The 13,421-nt window shown below is 59.4% G+C and overlaps 2 protein-coding genes across 3 annotated transcripts in view; one reads left to right on the top strand and one right to left on the bottom strand.

Moving 5' to 3' along the window:
* Positions 1–3,384, top strand: part of NOS3 (nitric oxide synthase 3) — an 18,646-nt gene extending 15,262 nt beyond the window's left edge. The window contains exons 23-27 of one of the 2 annotated variants that reach the window (XR_003795226.1): positions 658–779; positions 1,598–1,746; positions 2,098–2,292; positions 2,381–2,691; positions 2,776–3,384. Coding sequence is in view for 1 of the 2 variants with exons in the window: in XM_029233495.1 (XP_029089328.1) it covers positions 658–779; positions 1,598–1,746; positions 2,098–2,292; positions 2,381–2,542 (628 nt within the window). In the remaining variant the exon portion in view is untranslated. Of the gene's footprint in view, positions 1–657; positions 780–1,597; positions 1,747–2,097; positions 2,293–2,380 lie in introns of both variants that reach the window. The other variant, XM_029233495.1, reaches the window with a different exon arrangement.
* On the bottom strand, positions 2,768–13,124 carry ATG9B (autophagy related 9B). The gene is given in 15 exon segments (XM_029233084.1): positions 2,768–4,194; positions 4,281–4,404; positions 5,201–5,225; positions 5,227–5,292; positions 5,473–5,606; positions 5,773–6,009; positions 6,690–6,869; positions 7,051–7,211; positions 7,373–8,125; positions 9,838–9,973; positions 10,496–10,667; positions 10,865–10,926; positions 11,072–11,118; positions 11,233–11,766; positions 13,109–13,124. Coding segments are annotated over 15 exon segments (2,775 nt in total). The 3' UTR covers positions 2,768–4,066.
* Positions 13,125–13,421: the final 297 nt, after the last annotated feature.

Raw genomic sequence — 13,421 nt, forward strand, 5'->3', positions numbered from 1 at the left:
GTCTGATGTTGGCAGGCAGGGTGCTTGGGAACTGTGCCCCATCCGCATTTAGTCCGGGGAGAACTGGTTAGGTTACCACAGTAACACTGAGCACTGGAGGAAAGTGAAGGATCTCAGGGTACCCCTCCCTCCTGCTGTGTTCAGAAGTCTTGCCCCATCCAGCACCCAGGAGCTGGAAGTCTCAGGTGGGACAAAGAAGTGCTCCCAGGATGGCACCAGCTAGGCCTAGTGACCCAAACCCATCCAGCAGGCTAAATTACAGATAAACTGCCAATCTAGTGAGTGCAAACCAAATGCCAATGTTGAGGCTATGGTTTAAAACAAAGACACTCAGCGAACCCATTATGAACTAAAAGGCTGTCTGTCCTTCCCTCCCCCATACTTTCTATATCTCCTGAACTGAGACATCAAAGCATTCTTCAATTCAAATTTAAGCTTTATTTCCTTTGACCCAACCTCCAGAAACCACAGGTCCAGGAAGTTTCTGCCAATCAGCAGAGTTCTTTTATTAAACACTTTGCGTTTACTATGAGCTAGACACAAGCATTAACTCATTTTCAGTGGAAGTTGAGTTCTCCTCTCTCAACCCTGCTGAGGTTGATAAGAATGGGGGATGTGGGGAAACAAAGTGGGCCTGATGGAGGGTCTCTTGGCTAGGGCTCCCTCCTTCCGGCTGCCGCCTGATCCCAGCTTGCCCTGCATCCTCGTGGGCCCGGGCACTGGCATCGCCCCCTTCCGGGGATTTTGGCAGGAGCGGCTACACGACATCGAGAGCAAAGGTGAGGCTGGGGCCCAAGGGACGGACTGGAAGGCAGGAGGGAGTCACACAACTTAGGGGCACAAAAGAGCAGGGGGCTAGGAGGCAGGAACCAGGTAGGAAAGAGGGCAAGGAACAGGGCCACAAAGGTGAAAAGAAGTTTATTAGACCAGGGGGTCGGGGGCCTAGAGCCAAGGGCAGTGCCCTGTTGGTCTGGCTTCCTGGTGCCCCGCACAAAGTAGTGTTGGATTGGATTAGCAACAAAGGGAACCCGGATGTCTGGAGAAGATGGGGCTGGGACTCAGAAGACAGATATGCCCCAGGTGGACTCTGGACTAGGTGTCAGAGGTCACCTAGGTGTGTCTGAGACCCAAGGAAGCTACAGGGTGTTTAGGTTGGGCGTGGGGTGCCCGGGGGAGCTGGTAAATCAAAAGAAGGGAGCTTGTGACTAAGAGGAAAGTGTAGAGTGCAGGAACTGAAGGTGTGGGAGAATATGGGCTTAGAGCAGGGAAGGGGCCAGACAGTCTCAGACTGCAGTGTTGGATGGTACAAAGGGCATGGGGTCAGAAGCCCCAGGCGTAGCACAGCGTCACTACTGGCCATGCCACCAGAGGGAAGTCACCATCTCCTGTGACCTTCGGCTTCTCTGTAAATCAGTGTCAGGCAGGATCTCTGTGAAAGCATCCCAAGTCTCCTAGAGGCCAAACAGCTGAGTGGTTGTTTCTGCCGGAAAGGGTGGGCCCCTCAGCCTGGGTGAGGGTAGCCAGTGGGAGGTGTCACTAGGGCTGTGTCCCCAGGAGGGAGTTGGGGGGCTCTCCCAAGCCGCAGTGATGCTTGCAGGGCTGCAGCCTGCCCCCATGACCTTGGTGTTCGGCTGCCGGTGCTCCCAGCTCGACCATCTCTACCGCGAGGAGGTGCAGGATGCCCAGCAGCGCGGGGTGTTTGGCCGCGTCCTCACCGCCTTCTCCCGGGAACCCAACAGCCCTAAGGTGCGGGACCCTGAGGGGGCAGGGGTAACCCGGCGCGCCTAGGCCCAGGCCTAGACCAGCCCCGCCCCCTGCAGTGCGCACCCTCCGCTCGACCCAGTGGCGCTCAGACGCCCGCCCCCACCCGGCTCCACCCTCGTACCAAGGCCCCTTTGGGTCTCACCCACCCTCACCCATGCCCCGCCCCTTACTTGTCTCCGTCCCTTGAGACCCCACCCCAGCGCACCAAGGCCCCACCAGGTGCTCTGGGTATCTTTCCCGCACCCAGGACCCGCCCTGCCCGCTCCCCCCGGGGCCTGCCCTTCCCTGCCAGGTGCCCCGCCGGGGTCTGCCCCTGACCCCGCCTCCCCTCAGACCTACGTGCAGGACATCCTGCGGACGGAGCTGGCTGCTGAGGTGCACCGCGTGCTGTGCCTCGAGCGGGGCCACATGTTTGTCTGCGGCGATGTCACCATGGCAACCAGCGTCCTGCAGACGGTGCAGCGCATCTTGGCGACAGAGGGCGACATGGAGCTGGATGAGGCCGGCGACGTCATCGGCGTGCTGCGGGTGCGGAGGGGCGGGGCCGGGGGCCGCCCCCACTCCCGATGGCAACTCCGACTTGGGTTTTGATCTCCCGCCCTCTTTCCCCCGCCAGGATCAGCAACGCTATCACGAGGACATTTTCGGGCTCACGCTGCGCACCCAGGAAGTGACAAGCCGCATACGCACCCAGAGCTTTTCCTTGCAGGAGCGGCATATGCGGGGCGCAGTGCCCTGGGCGTTCGACCCGCCCGGCCCAGACGCCCCTGGTCCCTGAGAGCCCTCTTGCTTTCCGCTTCAGTTCGCGGAGAGAGGGGCCGTCAGACCGGAACCAGCCACCTCTCCCTCCCCTCCGAGGTGCCGCCCCACCTCTGTTCAGAGTCTGCAGAGACTGGCCTGATTCCCCGGGAATATCTCTTTGTCTAGGTCTGTTTCCCTACCCTAGGTCTGAGTAAATCTGGAAGGCCGTCTCCCAGCAGTGGTATTCCAGAGCCCTTTTGTGTTATTTAGGTGAATTTTACATTCCCCTCACCTCTCTCGGAAGTATCTTATCTTGAAGCCTGATCTCTAAATCGTTGACATATTTATTACTGAAGATTCACCGTAAGAGACCAGATCAGAAGCGATGAGAGCTCCTGAGAGGCCTAACCCAGCGCTGTCAATCACAGTTACAGAATGAATGGCAAGCTTTGGCTTTGAACTCTTGCAGACAGTGTGGAGGTGGTAATTCTTTGACAGGGAGTCCTGGAGAACAGTGGTGGTTTCCAGCCAATCACGGGCAGTTCTGTGTTGCTCCCTGATCTGGACTGAGAAGCAGGTGCAGTCGTCAGCTGACAGGAGTGGGGATTCCAGGACTAAGGTCACAAAGCTGTGCGGCACAGCCATGAGCAAACTTTACTGCTTGTTTCAGACAGGACGAGGGGCCAGACCCGCTTCCTCAGATGTCACACCCACGTGAACTCCGAAAACGTCAGGCCTCTCTAGTCTTCCCACCCCCAGTCCCCATGCCCTTCCACAAGTCCCATGGGAACCTAAAGTCCAGATGTGTCTAAAGAACCTACTGGGGCTTCCCTGGTGGCGCAGTGGTTGAGAGTCCGCCTGCCGATGCAAGGGACGCGGGTTCGTGCCCCGGTCTGGGAGGATCCCACGTGCTGCGGAGCGGCTGGGCCTGTGAGCCATGGCCACTGAGCCTGCACGTCCGGAGCCTGTGCTCCGCAACGGGAGAGGTCACGACAGTGAGAGGCCCACGTACCGCAAAAAAAAAAAAAAAAAGAACCTACTGCCTTTCAGGTCCAGCCCCTCATGGCTCCCTTATGTGTAGCTTGGCCTCCATCTTGGCTCTGCCCTCCAACTTGAGGTCACTTGGGCACTTCTTCCCAGGCGACCACTCCAGGACAGAGAGTTGTCTCTTAGCCCCTCCATGTGAGGACTGTCTCTAAGACATGTTTCCCGATGCCTTGGGCATCTCCTCTCCTACCCTTTCTCTCTTCTCCGGGGCGAGTTCGTCATTGACTCCCAAGTTCCGCCCAGCTAAAGCATCCATGGGGGTCTTTAAAGAGGGCTCGGCGTGCCCTTCCACTCTACCTCGTCCGATCTCCTGTGGCTGGAGAAGAAGCCAGGGAACCTGGGGGAGGAAAAACTCTTGACAAGCAGTCCAGTGGTTTAGGTTCCAGAGATGACCATCCCCATCACCCCAAATTCCCACCACTGTTCCCATACCTCCGAGTCTGAGTCCACCCAGTGTCCTACTCGTTGCCCTGCCTCCACCCCAGTTAGACAATACTGGCCATGAGCAGCCCTCTCAGTCAGTGCTAGTGGCCTGGCCAGGCTCCTTCTGGGTGTCTGTGGGCTCCTGAAACCCTCCAGGGAACAGATTCTGGGTCCTCTGGGTTCTCCACTGCTGTCTGGGGCTGGAAGCAGGACTGGAGCCTGGTGAGAAAAGCCATCAGCTGGGCAGTGCCATGATACCTGCGGTTCACCCGGGGTCTGTCCCCCACACACCCTGACCGCCTCACCATCACTAGACCAGGATGGCTTCTCCTCATCCGGCGAGAGTGTCTGCGGCGGGCTGGCCCAGGGCCTGGACAGGGAGAAAGCTGAAGCCTCGCCCCACAGTTCCTGCTGCTGCTGCCGATGGAGCTAAATGGAGAGGAGAAGAATGAAGGGCTCCCTCCGGCCCTGCAGCCTGAGGCCCAGCCCCCGGGCTCGGTGCAGAGGGTGCTGAAATCTCCTCCCCCACCCTCAGCTTGGAGCCTGTCCCTGGCTGTGCGGGGCTGTGGTTTGGTAGGAGTTTGCCTGCCTCACTCAAAGCAGAGCTGCGTTCCACTCCCAGCTCCACTGCTTGCCATCTGCGACCTCGAGCTAGTCACTTCACTTCCCCTAGCCTTAGGACCCTCATTTGTCAGATGAGGACAATGGGGCTTCCCTGGTGTTGCAGTGGTCGAGAGTCCGCCTGCCGACGCAGGGGACACGGGTTCGTGCCCGGGTCCGGGAAGATCCCACATGCCGCGGAGCAGCTGGGCCCGTGAGCCATGGCCGCTGAGCCTGCGCGTCCGGAGCCTGTGCTCCGCAACGGGAGAGGCCACAACAGTGGGAGGCCCGCGTACCGCAAAAAAAAAAAAAAAAAAATGAGCAGTGACTAGCCAGTGGGCGGGGCTGTTAAGAGGATCCCAGGAGGGGAGTGCGAACACCCACGTGTCCTCGCATCCTCGCCCAGTGTCCCTCGGCACGAAACCTGCACCTTTCCTTCCCTTTCTGCCCCCTCACCCTCCCTTCGCCTTGTCACCAACAAGGGCCACCTCTTAGTTCCCCTCACCCTCTTCTGAACTGTGTTCTTTCCTGTTGGGTAATTCCTTACACTCCAGCCCCTCCACACTCTCCCTTTTGTTCAGCTGCTTTCTCCCCGCATTTCTCTTTCTGGCACCCCTCTACTCACCTGGTGCAGGTAAATGGGGCGGAGACTCAGCAGACGCAAGCTCTAGGAGCTGGGCCAGCTTCTGGCCCCCACTGCCTCCTGGGGACACACAGCTAGAACAGAGGGCACAGTGGATGAAAAATTGACAGGTCCCCCCGTCCCCACATGCCCCAGGGAGGGCCAGGCTTCACCTCCCCTTTCTGATCACCCCTGCCCCCATGCCCCTGCACCCTTCTCCTGGAGGATCAGCCCCACCAGCCCTGCTCCCTGCGTCTCAGGCCCCTACCCCTCACCTTGAGTCCTGGGTCATTCGGGAAATGGAGGCCAGGAGGCTGGCCGTGGCTGCAGCTGGGCAGGGGGCTACGGGGCTCAGGTCCTGAGGGGGCACGAGGGGCTGCATCGAGAGGTTGGCCGGGAAGGCCTCCAGCTGGGCTCAAGATAAGAGAGGGTCAGAAGAGAGGACAGGAGGGGAGGCGGAGGTCTAAGGAAGGCAGGAGAGCAGGCTGAGCTAGTGAGTGGGTTAATACAAGAGGTGAGGCAGAGGGGGGAGGGGCCGGGGGGGGAGGGCAGCAGGGCAGGCAGGCTTGACTCACCAGAGGGGAGGAAGAGATGCTGAGGATCCCAGGGCTGAGGGGGCTGCGAACCGAGCTGGCGCCCCAGGCGGCTGCATGTTGTTGCACCCGGCCTCGAAGGTGCCCCAGGAACTTGGAGCTGTGGCTTGGGGGGCACCCTTGTGGATGAACCAGGGAGAACCTCATCAATGAGAGCTCAGCCTTCCCGTCCTCAGCCCGCTCAGACAGTGAGGCCTCTGTCTGTCCCTCTGAGAGCCACTGAAAGCAACAACGACGGTCCTTCAGGTGCCGCCAACAGCACTTTTTTTTTTTTTTTTTTGGCCGTGCCATGTGGCTTGCGGGATCTCAGTTCTCCTACCAGGAATGGAACCCGGGCCCTGGCAGTGAAAGCATCAAATCCTAACCACTAGGCCACTGGGGAACTCCCGTGAACACCACTTTTATAGCTGTAGTGGGTGCCACCTGGGGTAGGCAGGACAGGAAACACTAGCCCCCCATTCTTTCTTTCCAGGTGAACTGGAAAGAATGGGGACTAGCTCAAGAACACCCAGAAACACAGCCGCAGAACTGGACCTGGGTCCAGACTCAGCACTAGGATACGGCGTGACCTCAGTGTTTTGCCAAACCTGTTCACACTGGATACCAGGGCTGGCCTGACTGCAGCCCCGTCCACTGACCGAGACGTTCCCATTTACAGGTGTTACGACTTGCCGGGAACTCTGGTAGGGCTCTACACATGTCATCTCACGTAATCCTCATAAGAGTCCCACGCACTGTCCTCATCTGACAAATGAGGGCCCTAAGGGGAAGTGAAGTGACTAGCTCGAGGTCGCAGATGGCAAGCAGTGGAGCTGGGAGTGGAACCCAGCTCTCCTTTGAGTGAGGCAAGCAAACTCCTACCAAACCACAGGCCCGCACAGCCAGGGACAGGCTCTTACCTGAGGGTGGCCATGGCGCTTCACATCCATAAGGGCAAAGGAACAGATGTCCCCAACCGCGGCCACATCTACAGCGAAGTGACGAAAAAAGTCAATGATCTCCAAGGCGCCAGGGCGAAACCAGAAGAGCAGAAACAGTGGGGCGAGGACAGGGGACAGGAGCTCCTTCGTGAGGGAGACCTGGGGAAGCAGGGCTGAGGCTAAGAAGGGGTTGCTGAGGGCAACCAAACTCGCCAAGCAGGAAACCTCCAACGCAGTCATTCCCCGACGCCCGGGAGGGCCAGCCCTGAGCCCCCCCTGTCCCCAGACACCGCGGGCAGCCAAGCCTCCTCCGCAGCCCCGCTACGAGCGTGACCCTCACCGCTCGGTATTGCAGCAGCCGCGCCATCTGCCGGTAAGAGCTGGTCCTGCCGGCAGGGCCGGTCTCCGGGAGGTAGTGCATGTGCGCCAAGGCCGCCGGCAGCAGGATTTGCGGCGGACGACCTTGGCCCTGCCCACCCGGAATGAAAGACCTAGAGGGCGGGATGGGGATGCAGAAGGGGCCTGCCGTTCAGAGGATGTGCGGCTGGGATGCAGGGCTGGGGGGCCACTAGCGGTGGGAGGGGTAGGGATGGGCGGGAGGCTCAGCCCCAGGACAGAGGAATGCCCCCTCCCCGGATATCTCCCCCATCGCACCTGGCCACTGGCCACGATCCCGAGCGCGGTCATGGCGGTGAGCACGTGCTCCACGTAGAGCACATCCTTGTCGTAGACGGTGAGCACGAGCAGCGCGGCGAAGAGCGCGCCGGCGAAGAAGACGAGCTGGCGGGCCAGCAGCGCGAGCACGGGCGCGGGGGCGCGCAGGAAGGCGGCGGCGGGGCGGGAGGCGCGGGCCAGGCGCGCGCGCAGCTCGTGCGGCAGCTCGTTGAAGTGGCGCAGCTGCAGGCGGGCCAGGAGGGACCAGCGGCGCGTCGCCAGCGCGCCGGGCTCGCGCCGCAGCAGCTCCGCGCGGCTGTAGAGGGCGTGCAGCACCTGCCAGGCCAGCACCAGCGGGCTCAGCGCCAGGTTCACGGCCGCCAGCAGCAGCACCGTGCGCCGCCAGCGCGCGGCCAGGGCGGCCCGCCGGTCGCTGCGCTTGTAGGCGTCGGGCAGCTCCTAGCCGCCGCGGAAGAACGAGAAGGGCCCGCGGGAGAGGAGCAGATCGACGTTGGGCGCCAGGCCGCAGCTGAGGAAGGCCGCCCTGCCTCCCCAGGGCACGGCGCGGCGGGCCGGCAGCAGGCCCTTGTTGGCCAGCGCCACCTGGTAGTTGGTGTAGCGCAGGATGCGGTGGTGGGCGTCCAGCTCCGTCAGCGGCCTCGGCTGCACGCACAGCCCCCCGCTCCTCTGCAGCGCCAGGAGGCGGGACTGCACCTCGGCCCAGGGCACCGAGCTGAGCTCCTCCTGCGGAGAGGGGACGCCTGAGCGCCAGCCACCTGGATTCCTCTCCACGGCGATGCCCAAACTCCTCGTGACCAGAGATGCATCCCCGTCGTCCTCACCCAGTGTCTCTCGGGCACGAAAGCTGCCACCTTTCGCTTTCTGCCCCCTCGCCCTCCCTTCGCCTTGCCACCAACAAGGGGCACCTCTTAGTTCCCCTCACCCTCTTCTGAACTGTGTTCCTCGGGCCCCTGCCCCTCCTGAGGCCGTGAGTCATGTGCTTCCCAGGAAGAGCTCATAAACCAAACTCTACATGTATCTGAGCTCAGCTCCGTAAGAGCAGGTTTTCCTGGCCACCGCTCGCCCCTCCCATGCCCGCAGCCCTACACATACAAGGTACATCAGAGCTGCAGGTAACAAGGCAGTCTCTTTCCCGTTCCTGGGGTACCAGCCCGCTGGGCCCGGAAGCCCCCAAACTTTTACCTCAGCATGCTCTGAGACACACACACACACCCCGCCCCATCCCACTCCAACAGATTAACCTTCCTAAGACAGTGGCCTTGTCCCCATCGGGGTGGAGGCTGTCAGATCTCACTTGGAGCTCATCTGCAAACCTCATTTTAGCCCAGTTTCACCCAGCCTCCCCAGTCCAGCTTAGTCAAGTCCCTCCAGGCCAGCCTCTCCAGTCTATCCCAGGGTCTCCCTTTCCCCTGGAAGGAAGAGGGGAAAGAAGGAAGGAGAAAGAGGGGTCAGGCACCTCCTGGAGGAGCAATGGTCCAGCTCCTCAGCTTCCCTGCCTCCATCCCCAGCCCTCGTGACTCTTTCCTGTGCTATGGCTTGTGCTTCTGTACTCAGGTGGGCTTTCGAGAACCTCTCCCCTTTGCTGCACAGGAGGGCTGTGTAAAAGGCTCTGCACTTCTGAGAGGAGCAGGGAATGCTGGCTGCTGAAGGTAGCCTTTGCGCTGTGCCTTAAAGAAAGAACTTGGGGGGCTTCCCTGGTAGCGCAGTCGTTGGGAGTCCGCCTGCCGATGCAGGGGACGCGGGTTCGTGCCCCGGTCCGGGAAGATCCCACATGCTGCGGAGCGGCTGGGCCCGTGAGCCATGGCCGCTGAGCCTGCGCGTCTGGAGCCTGTGCTCCGCAACGGGAGAGGCCACAACAGTGAGAGGCCCGCGAAAAAAAAAAAAAGAAGGATCGTGGGTACAGAGCCAGAAGGAGCATGAGCGAGATGGGGAGGAAAGAACAAAGCGTGACCAGGGACAGTGAAGGGGCCGACGAAGTAGCTTCCTGCAAACAGGGGCCAGAAAGGGGGGTGGGCTCACTGACAGGGGCCTGGACACTCAGTTGCAGGCTGGTGGGCCAGTCTCCTTACTGCTGCCCAAAGATGCGCATCGCTTCCCCTGCCCCCTTCCTGCCTGGGGTTTGGAATGCCTCCCCAGCCCAAGCCCAGTTCCTCCTGCTCTGGAAAGTCAGGTGACTGCCCTTCCTCTAAAGACCCATTGTTTGGACCACAAGCACGTGAGTGTGCGTCATCTTCCATAACCATCCACATCAGCTAAGCTCCACAACAGGAAGGACCTTGTGTTCTAAGGGGCGGTACCTCACCTCCTAACATTATTCGGGGCCAAGGGTAGGTGTCTCTAAGGGCTTCTCCCCTCTTCCCAGTGGATCCTTCTGTCTGTACAGCTCCCTACTCCTTCCCACCCTCCACCCGTTGACATGGCATGCCTCCACAGACACGCTCACCCAACTCACTGGGGAGGATGTGCAGGGCCTCCCTGGAAAACACCTGGATGTCCCAGTAGCTGAAGAGTTTGCAGACCGAGCGAAGCAGCTGGAAGAGCCAAAAGGCAGCCGCCAGGATCAGCAGGAAGACCAGCTGGAGCGGATCCTGTGCCGGGTGGGACAGACGGAAGAGAGAAAGTAGCGGCCCCATAGCAAGGGAGACCAGGCTTGGGGAGCGATGGGGGTCCTGGAGAGGGGACCCAGCCAGACCGGTGATTCTCAAAGTGTGGGCCCTAGGGGTCCCCAGACCCTTGTGAGTGTCTGCAAAGTCAAAAGTTTTCATATAAAGTTAAGGTTTTCTGCCATTTTCATTCTCCTTCTCCCAAGAGTATGCAGTGGCCTTTTCCAGAGGCTACGTGACCTCACGGTCACAGTCGATGGAATGTATGTTTGTACGTTCTTAGGAACAGCTTTAAGCTGTCCTCAGCTTTAATCTCTAACAAGGTGAATCTAGATAGGATTCTCATCAACAAAAGGTCTTGGGAGTTGGGTTCTCAATCAATTTTAAGTGTATCAAAGGTGGCCTGAGACTAAAAACTTGGAGAATGGCTGATCTAAACCAAGGAACAAAAGGAGGGGAGGCTTTTGTCTTTGTCGGTTGCTCTCCCCCATCACCTCCCCCACCAGCTGTCACTCACCGCTGGGCACACTGGGATGAGGGTAGGATAGCATCTGACAAGGTCACTTTGCTGTGGAGCGACCCAGGTCTTGTTCGGTTTTTTGGTTGGTTGGCAAAGAGAACGCTGTAATCCACACAGCGAAGAAGGAAGGTTGTGAAGGTGACAATGAAAATGAATCGTCTGGGACAGGAGGGAGTGCAGTGATGAGGCCTGCGGGCTGGGAGGGCTCCTGCCCCAGCCTCCGGGCACCCCCCGCCCCGGATTAACCCATCCTGCTGAGCCCCTGGGTTGCCTGGGAAGGCGCTGGAGGCCCAGAAGCAGCAGGCACTACTGAGCAAGCAAGGGGAAGAGCTTGGGGTCTGGGACAAGCATCTCACCCCAGCTGGAAGCCATCCTCCAGCAGGATACAGGCAAAGCCACTCCTCTGGTGGTAGCTGTACATGCGGCAGGGCGTCAAGAATTAAGCCTGACGCATGATGGGCCTTTCCTGAGGACGCCGACTCCTCAGCCCCCAAGTCCCCAGCCCACTGCATCCCTGTCTCCCTGCCTCCCGTGCCCCTTCTGCCAGGCAGAGCACAAAAGGATATCTTGGTGAAGAAGCTGTCCGGGTTCTGGACGTGGTGCCAGGAGCCTGGGCACAGAGGGGAGAGCGTTGGGACTCACCTGCCTCCGTGCCCTCAAGCCTCTGCCAGAGGCCCAGCCCGGGGGACACTCTGGAGCCCTGAGGCCCTCCCCAGCCCCTCACCTCGGAGCCCTTCAGGCACACGAAGCAGGGGCTGCTGCCCCTCCCCATGGAGGGCTGAATCTTGGGACCCCTCAGGGTCACAGTCCTCCAGCCTCTCATAATCCTGCTCAGGGATCAGAGGGCCTATCCGCAGCCCAGGAGGGTCCTGGGGGCATCGGCGTGGGGCAGGGGCAGAGTGGGAACCCCAGGAATGGGGAGCAGAGATGGGCATCATCGGGGACCAGGGCTGCGTGGTGGGGGTAGCGGGAGTGGGGAGGGTACTATAGCGAGGCTGAGAAGCCGCTGGGGCCTGCACCGCTGGGTAGGGGGGCCCCGGGGCTGAAGGAGGAGCTGAGGAAGGGGTGCTTTTTGTGTGAGGTGCAGGGGCCAGAGAGAAGTTGGAGACCCTCCCTCCCCCAGGTCCCCGACCCAGAGGAGGAGAAAGAGGAGGCAGTGGCACGGGGAGGAGGGGCACGGATCCACGCCCCAGCTGTCCCCTGGTCCCCACCCCCCGCCCATCTGCCTCACCATCAGGCCAGCGGCATCTCCTGAAAGCTTGGAAAGATGGGAGCTGCTGCTGTTTCCGAAGAGGTCTGCGTTGCTGAGCAGGGACTTCAGCAGCCAGGACGGTGACAACAACAGCCCGGTGACTCAGTTGGGGCAGGCCTCAGGCGTCCCAGCTCGCAGTCACCAGCCCGACCACCCACACCCCTTCCAGGACAGCCCACGGCCAGACCTCTTAGGGCCCCGCCTCCATGCCTGGCAGGGCAATACCTGGAGAGGCAGGAGCAGACTAGCAGCAGATGGAAGGAGATCCCCACGGTCCCACCTCCAGACCCCCAGCGGACTTAAAGCGGGAGGCCAGAGAGCAGAAGCCAAGAACAAAGACAGAAAGAATCCTAGTTAGGATTATAGGGCTATGGGGCCAAGATATACATCTTTAGTTTCTTAAAACCTTATCTCAGAATAAAACAAAACAACTTATCTCCCCTCCCTATATATACACACACACAGAGTGATCCACAGAGAAACACTTTAAGACCAAACACAAAAAGAAAAAAAGAAAAAGAAAACGGCTGCATGTTTTGCTTGTATGACAGTGCTAAGGAATGGAAAAGGGGAGACCGTCTGACTTTGCAGCCAGGGTGGGGGAAACTGAGAGGGAGCAAGTGAAGAGAGGAGAGGCAATTATTTTGGATGAGAGGTGGTTCTCGGAGCTTTTACAGTAGGAAAGTGGGGTTCCTTGGAAGCTCCAGTATGTTTGTTTATTTATCCTCTTGAAACCCTCTCTACCAAGTTCTGATCCAGTTTTGGGAGCCCCCTGAGATGCATCAGGGCTGACCCAGCAGAGGGCAGCTGAAGGTCAGCAATTTGGAAGGGCAGGTAATTTGGGTGCCCCAGGGATGAGCTGACTGAGTTGAGTTCCTTGTTGCCACCTCAAGGAGGAGGCGGAGGCCCAGGCAGCTGGTATGGTAGCTTGTCCAATGCCATTCTTGAGGCCCTGAATCATCAGGTTTCCTACTGAAGTCCATTCCTGAGGTGCTGACTCAGCCACCCATGTGTCAGGGCCTCCTCCAGGGCTTAAGCCCAAGCGCTGATGTAGGGACCAGTGTCCAAGACATGGAAACAGAGGAACAGAGTACATCCCAGATTGCCCACTGGAGGAACTTAGAGCAGGAACCTGTGCTTCCTTCCTGGGAGGGGAATTGTCATGGTAGCTCAGGACTTGCATAGTTTTATCCCCGAGCAGGAGGCAGAGCTATGAAAACAAGACTCCTGGTGCCCAAAATGGAATCCCACACTGCAGAGGGGCTAGGAAATTCCCATGATCTCTCTGAGACACCTGTCAAAATCAGATATGTGGGGTTTCCTCTGGTCTCTCCCCAGCCTCACTCACCCTGATATTCCACCATACTCACTTTAGGACCCTCCCATACAGCCTCCTCACCCAGCCCAACATCAGACTAATCCTGACACGTTTTCCTACCCAGTTTCACTCCAGATTCATCGATGAACAGCCTCCCTACCACCGGCCCCAATTCACATCAATTTATTATTAAGGACACTTTTCCCTGCCAGGCATTTGGAGGGGAAGGAGGGGACGGATGAATGAGACAGAGCCACTACCCAAAAGGAAGTCACAGCCCAGTGGGGAGGCAGCTATGCAAACAAGTAATTACACAGAAGAAATAACTAAGAGTGAAACAGAG

Source organism: Monodon monoceros, unplaced genomic scaffold (genome assembly GCF_005190385.1).
Source record: "Monodon monoceros isolate NGI ecotype Baffin Bay Population unplaced genomic scaffold, NGI_Narwhal_1 Super_Scaffold_2, whole genome shotgun sequence".
NCBI classification, from domain to species: domain Eukaryota; kingdom Metazoa; phylum Chordata; class Mammalia; order Artiodactyla; family Monodontidae; genus Monodon; species Monodon monoceros.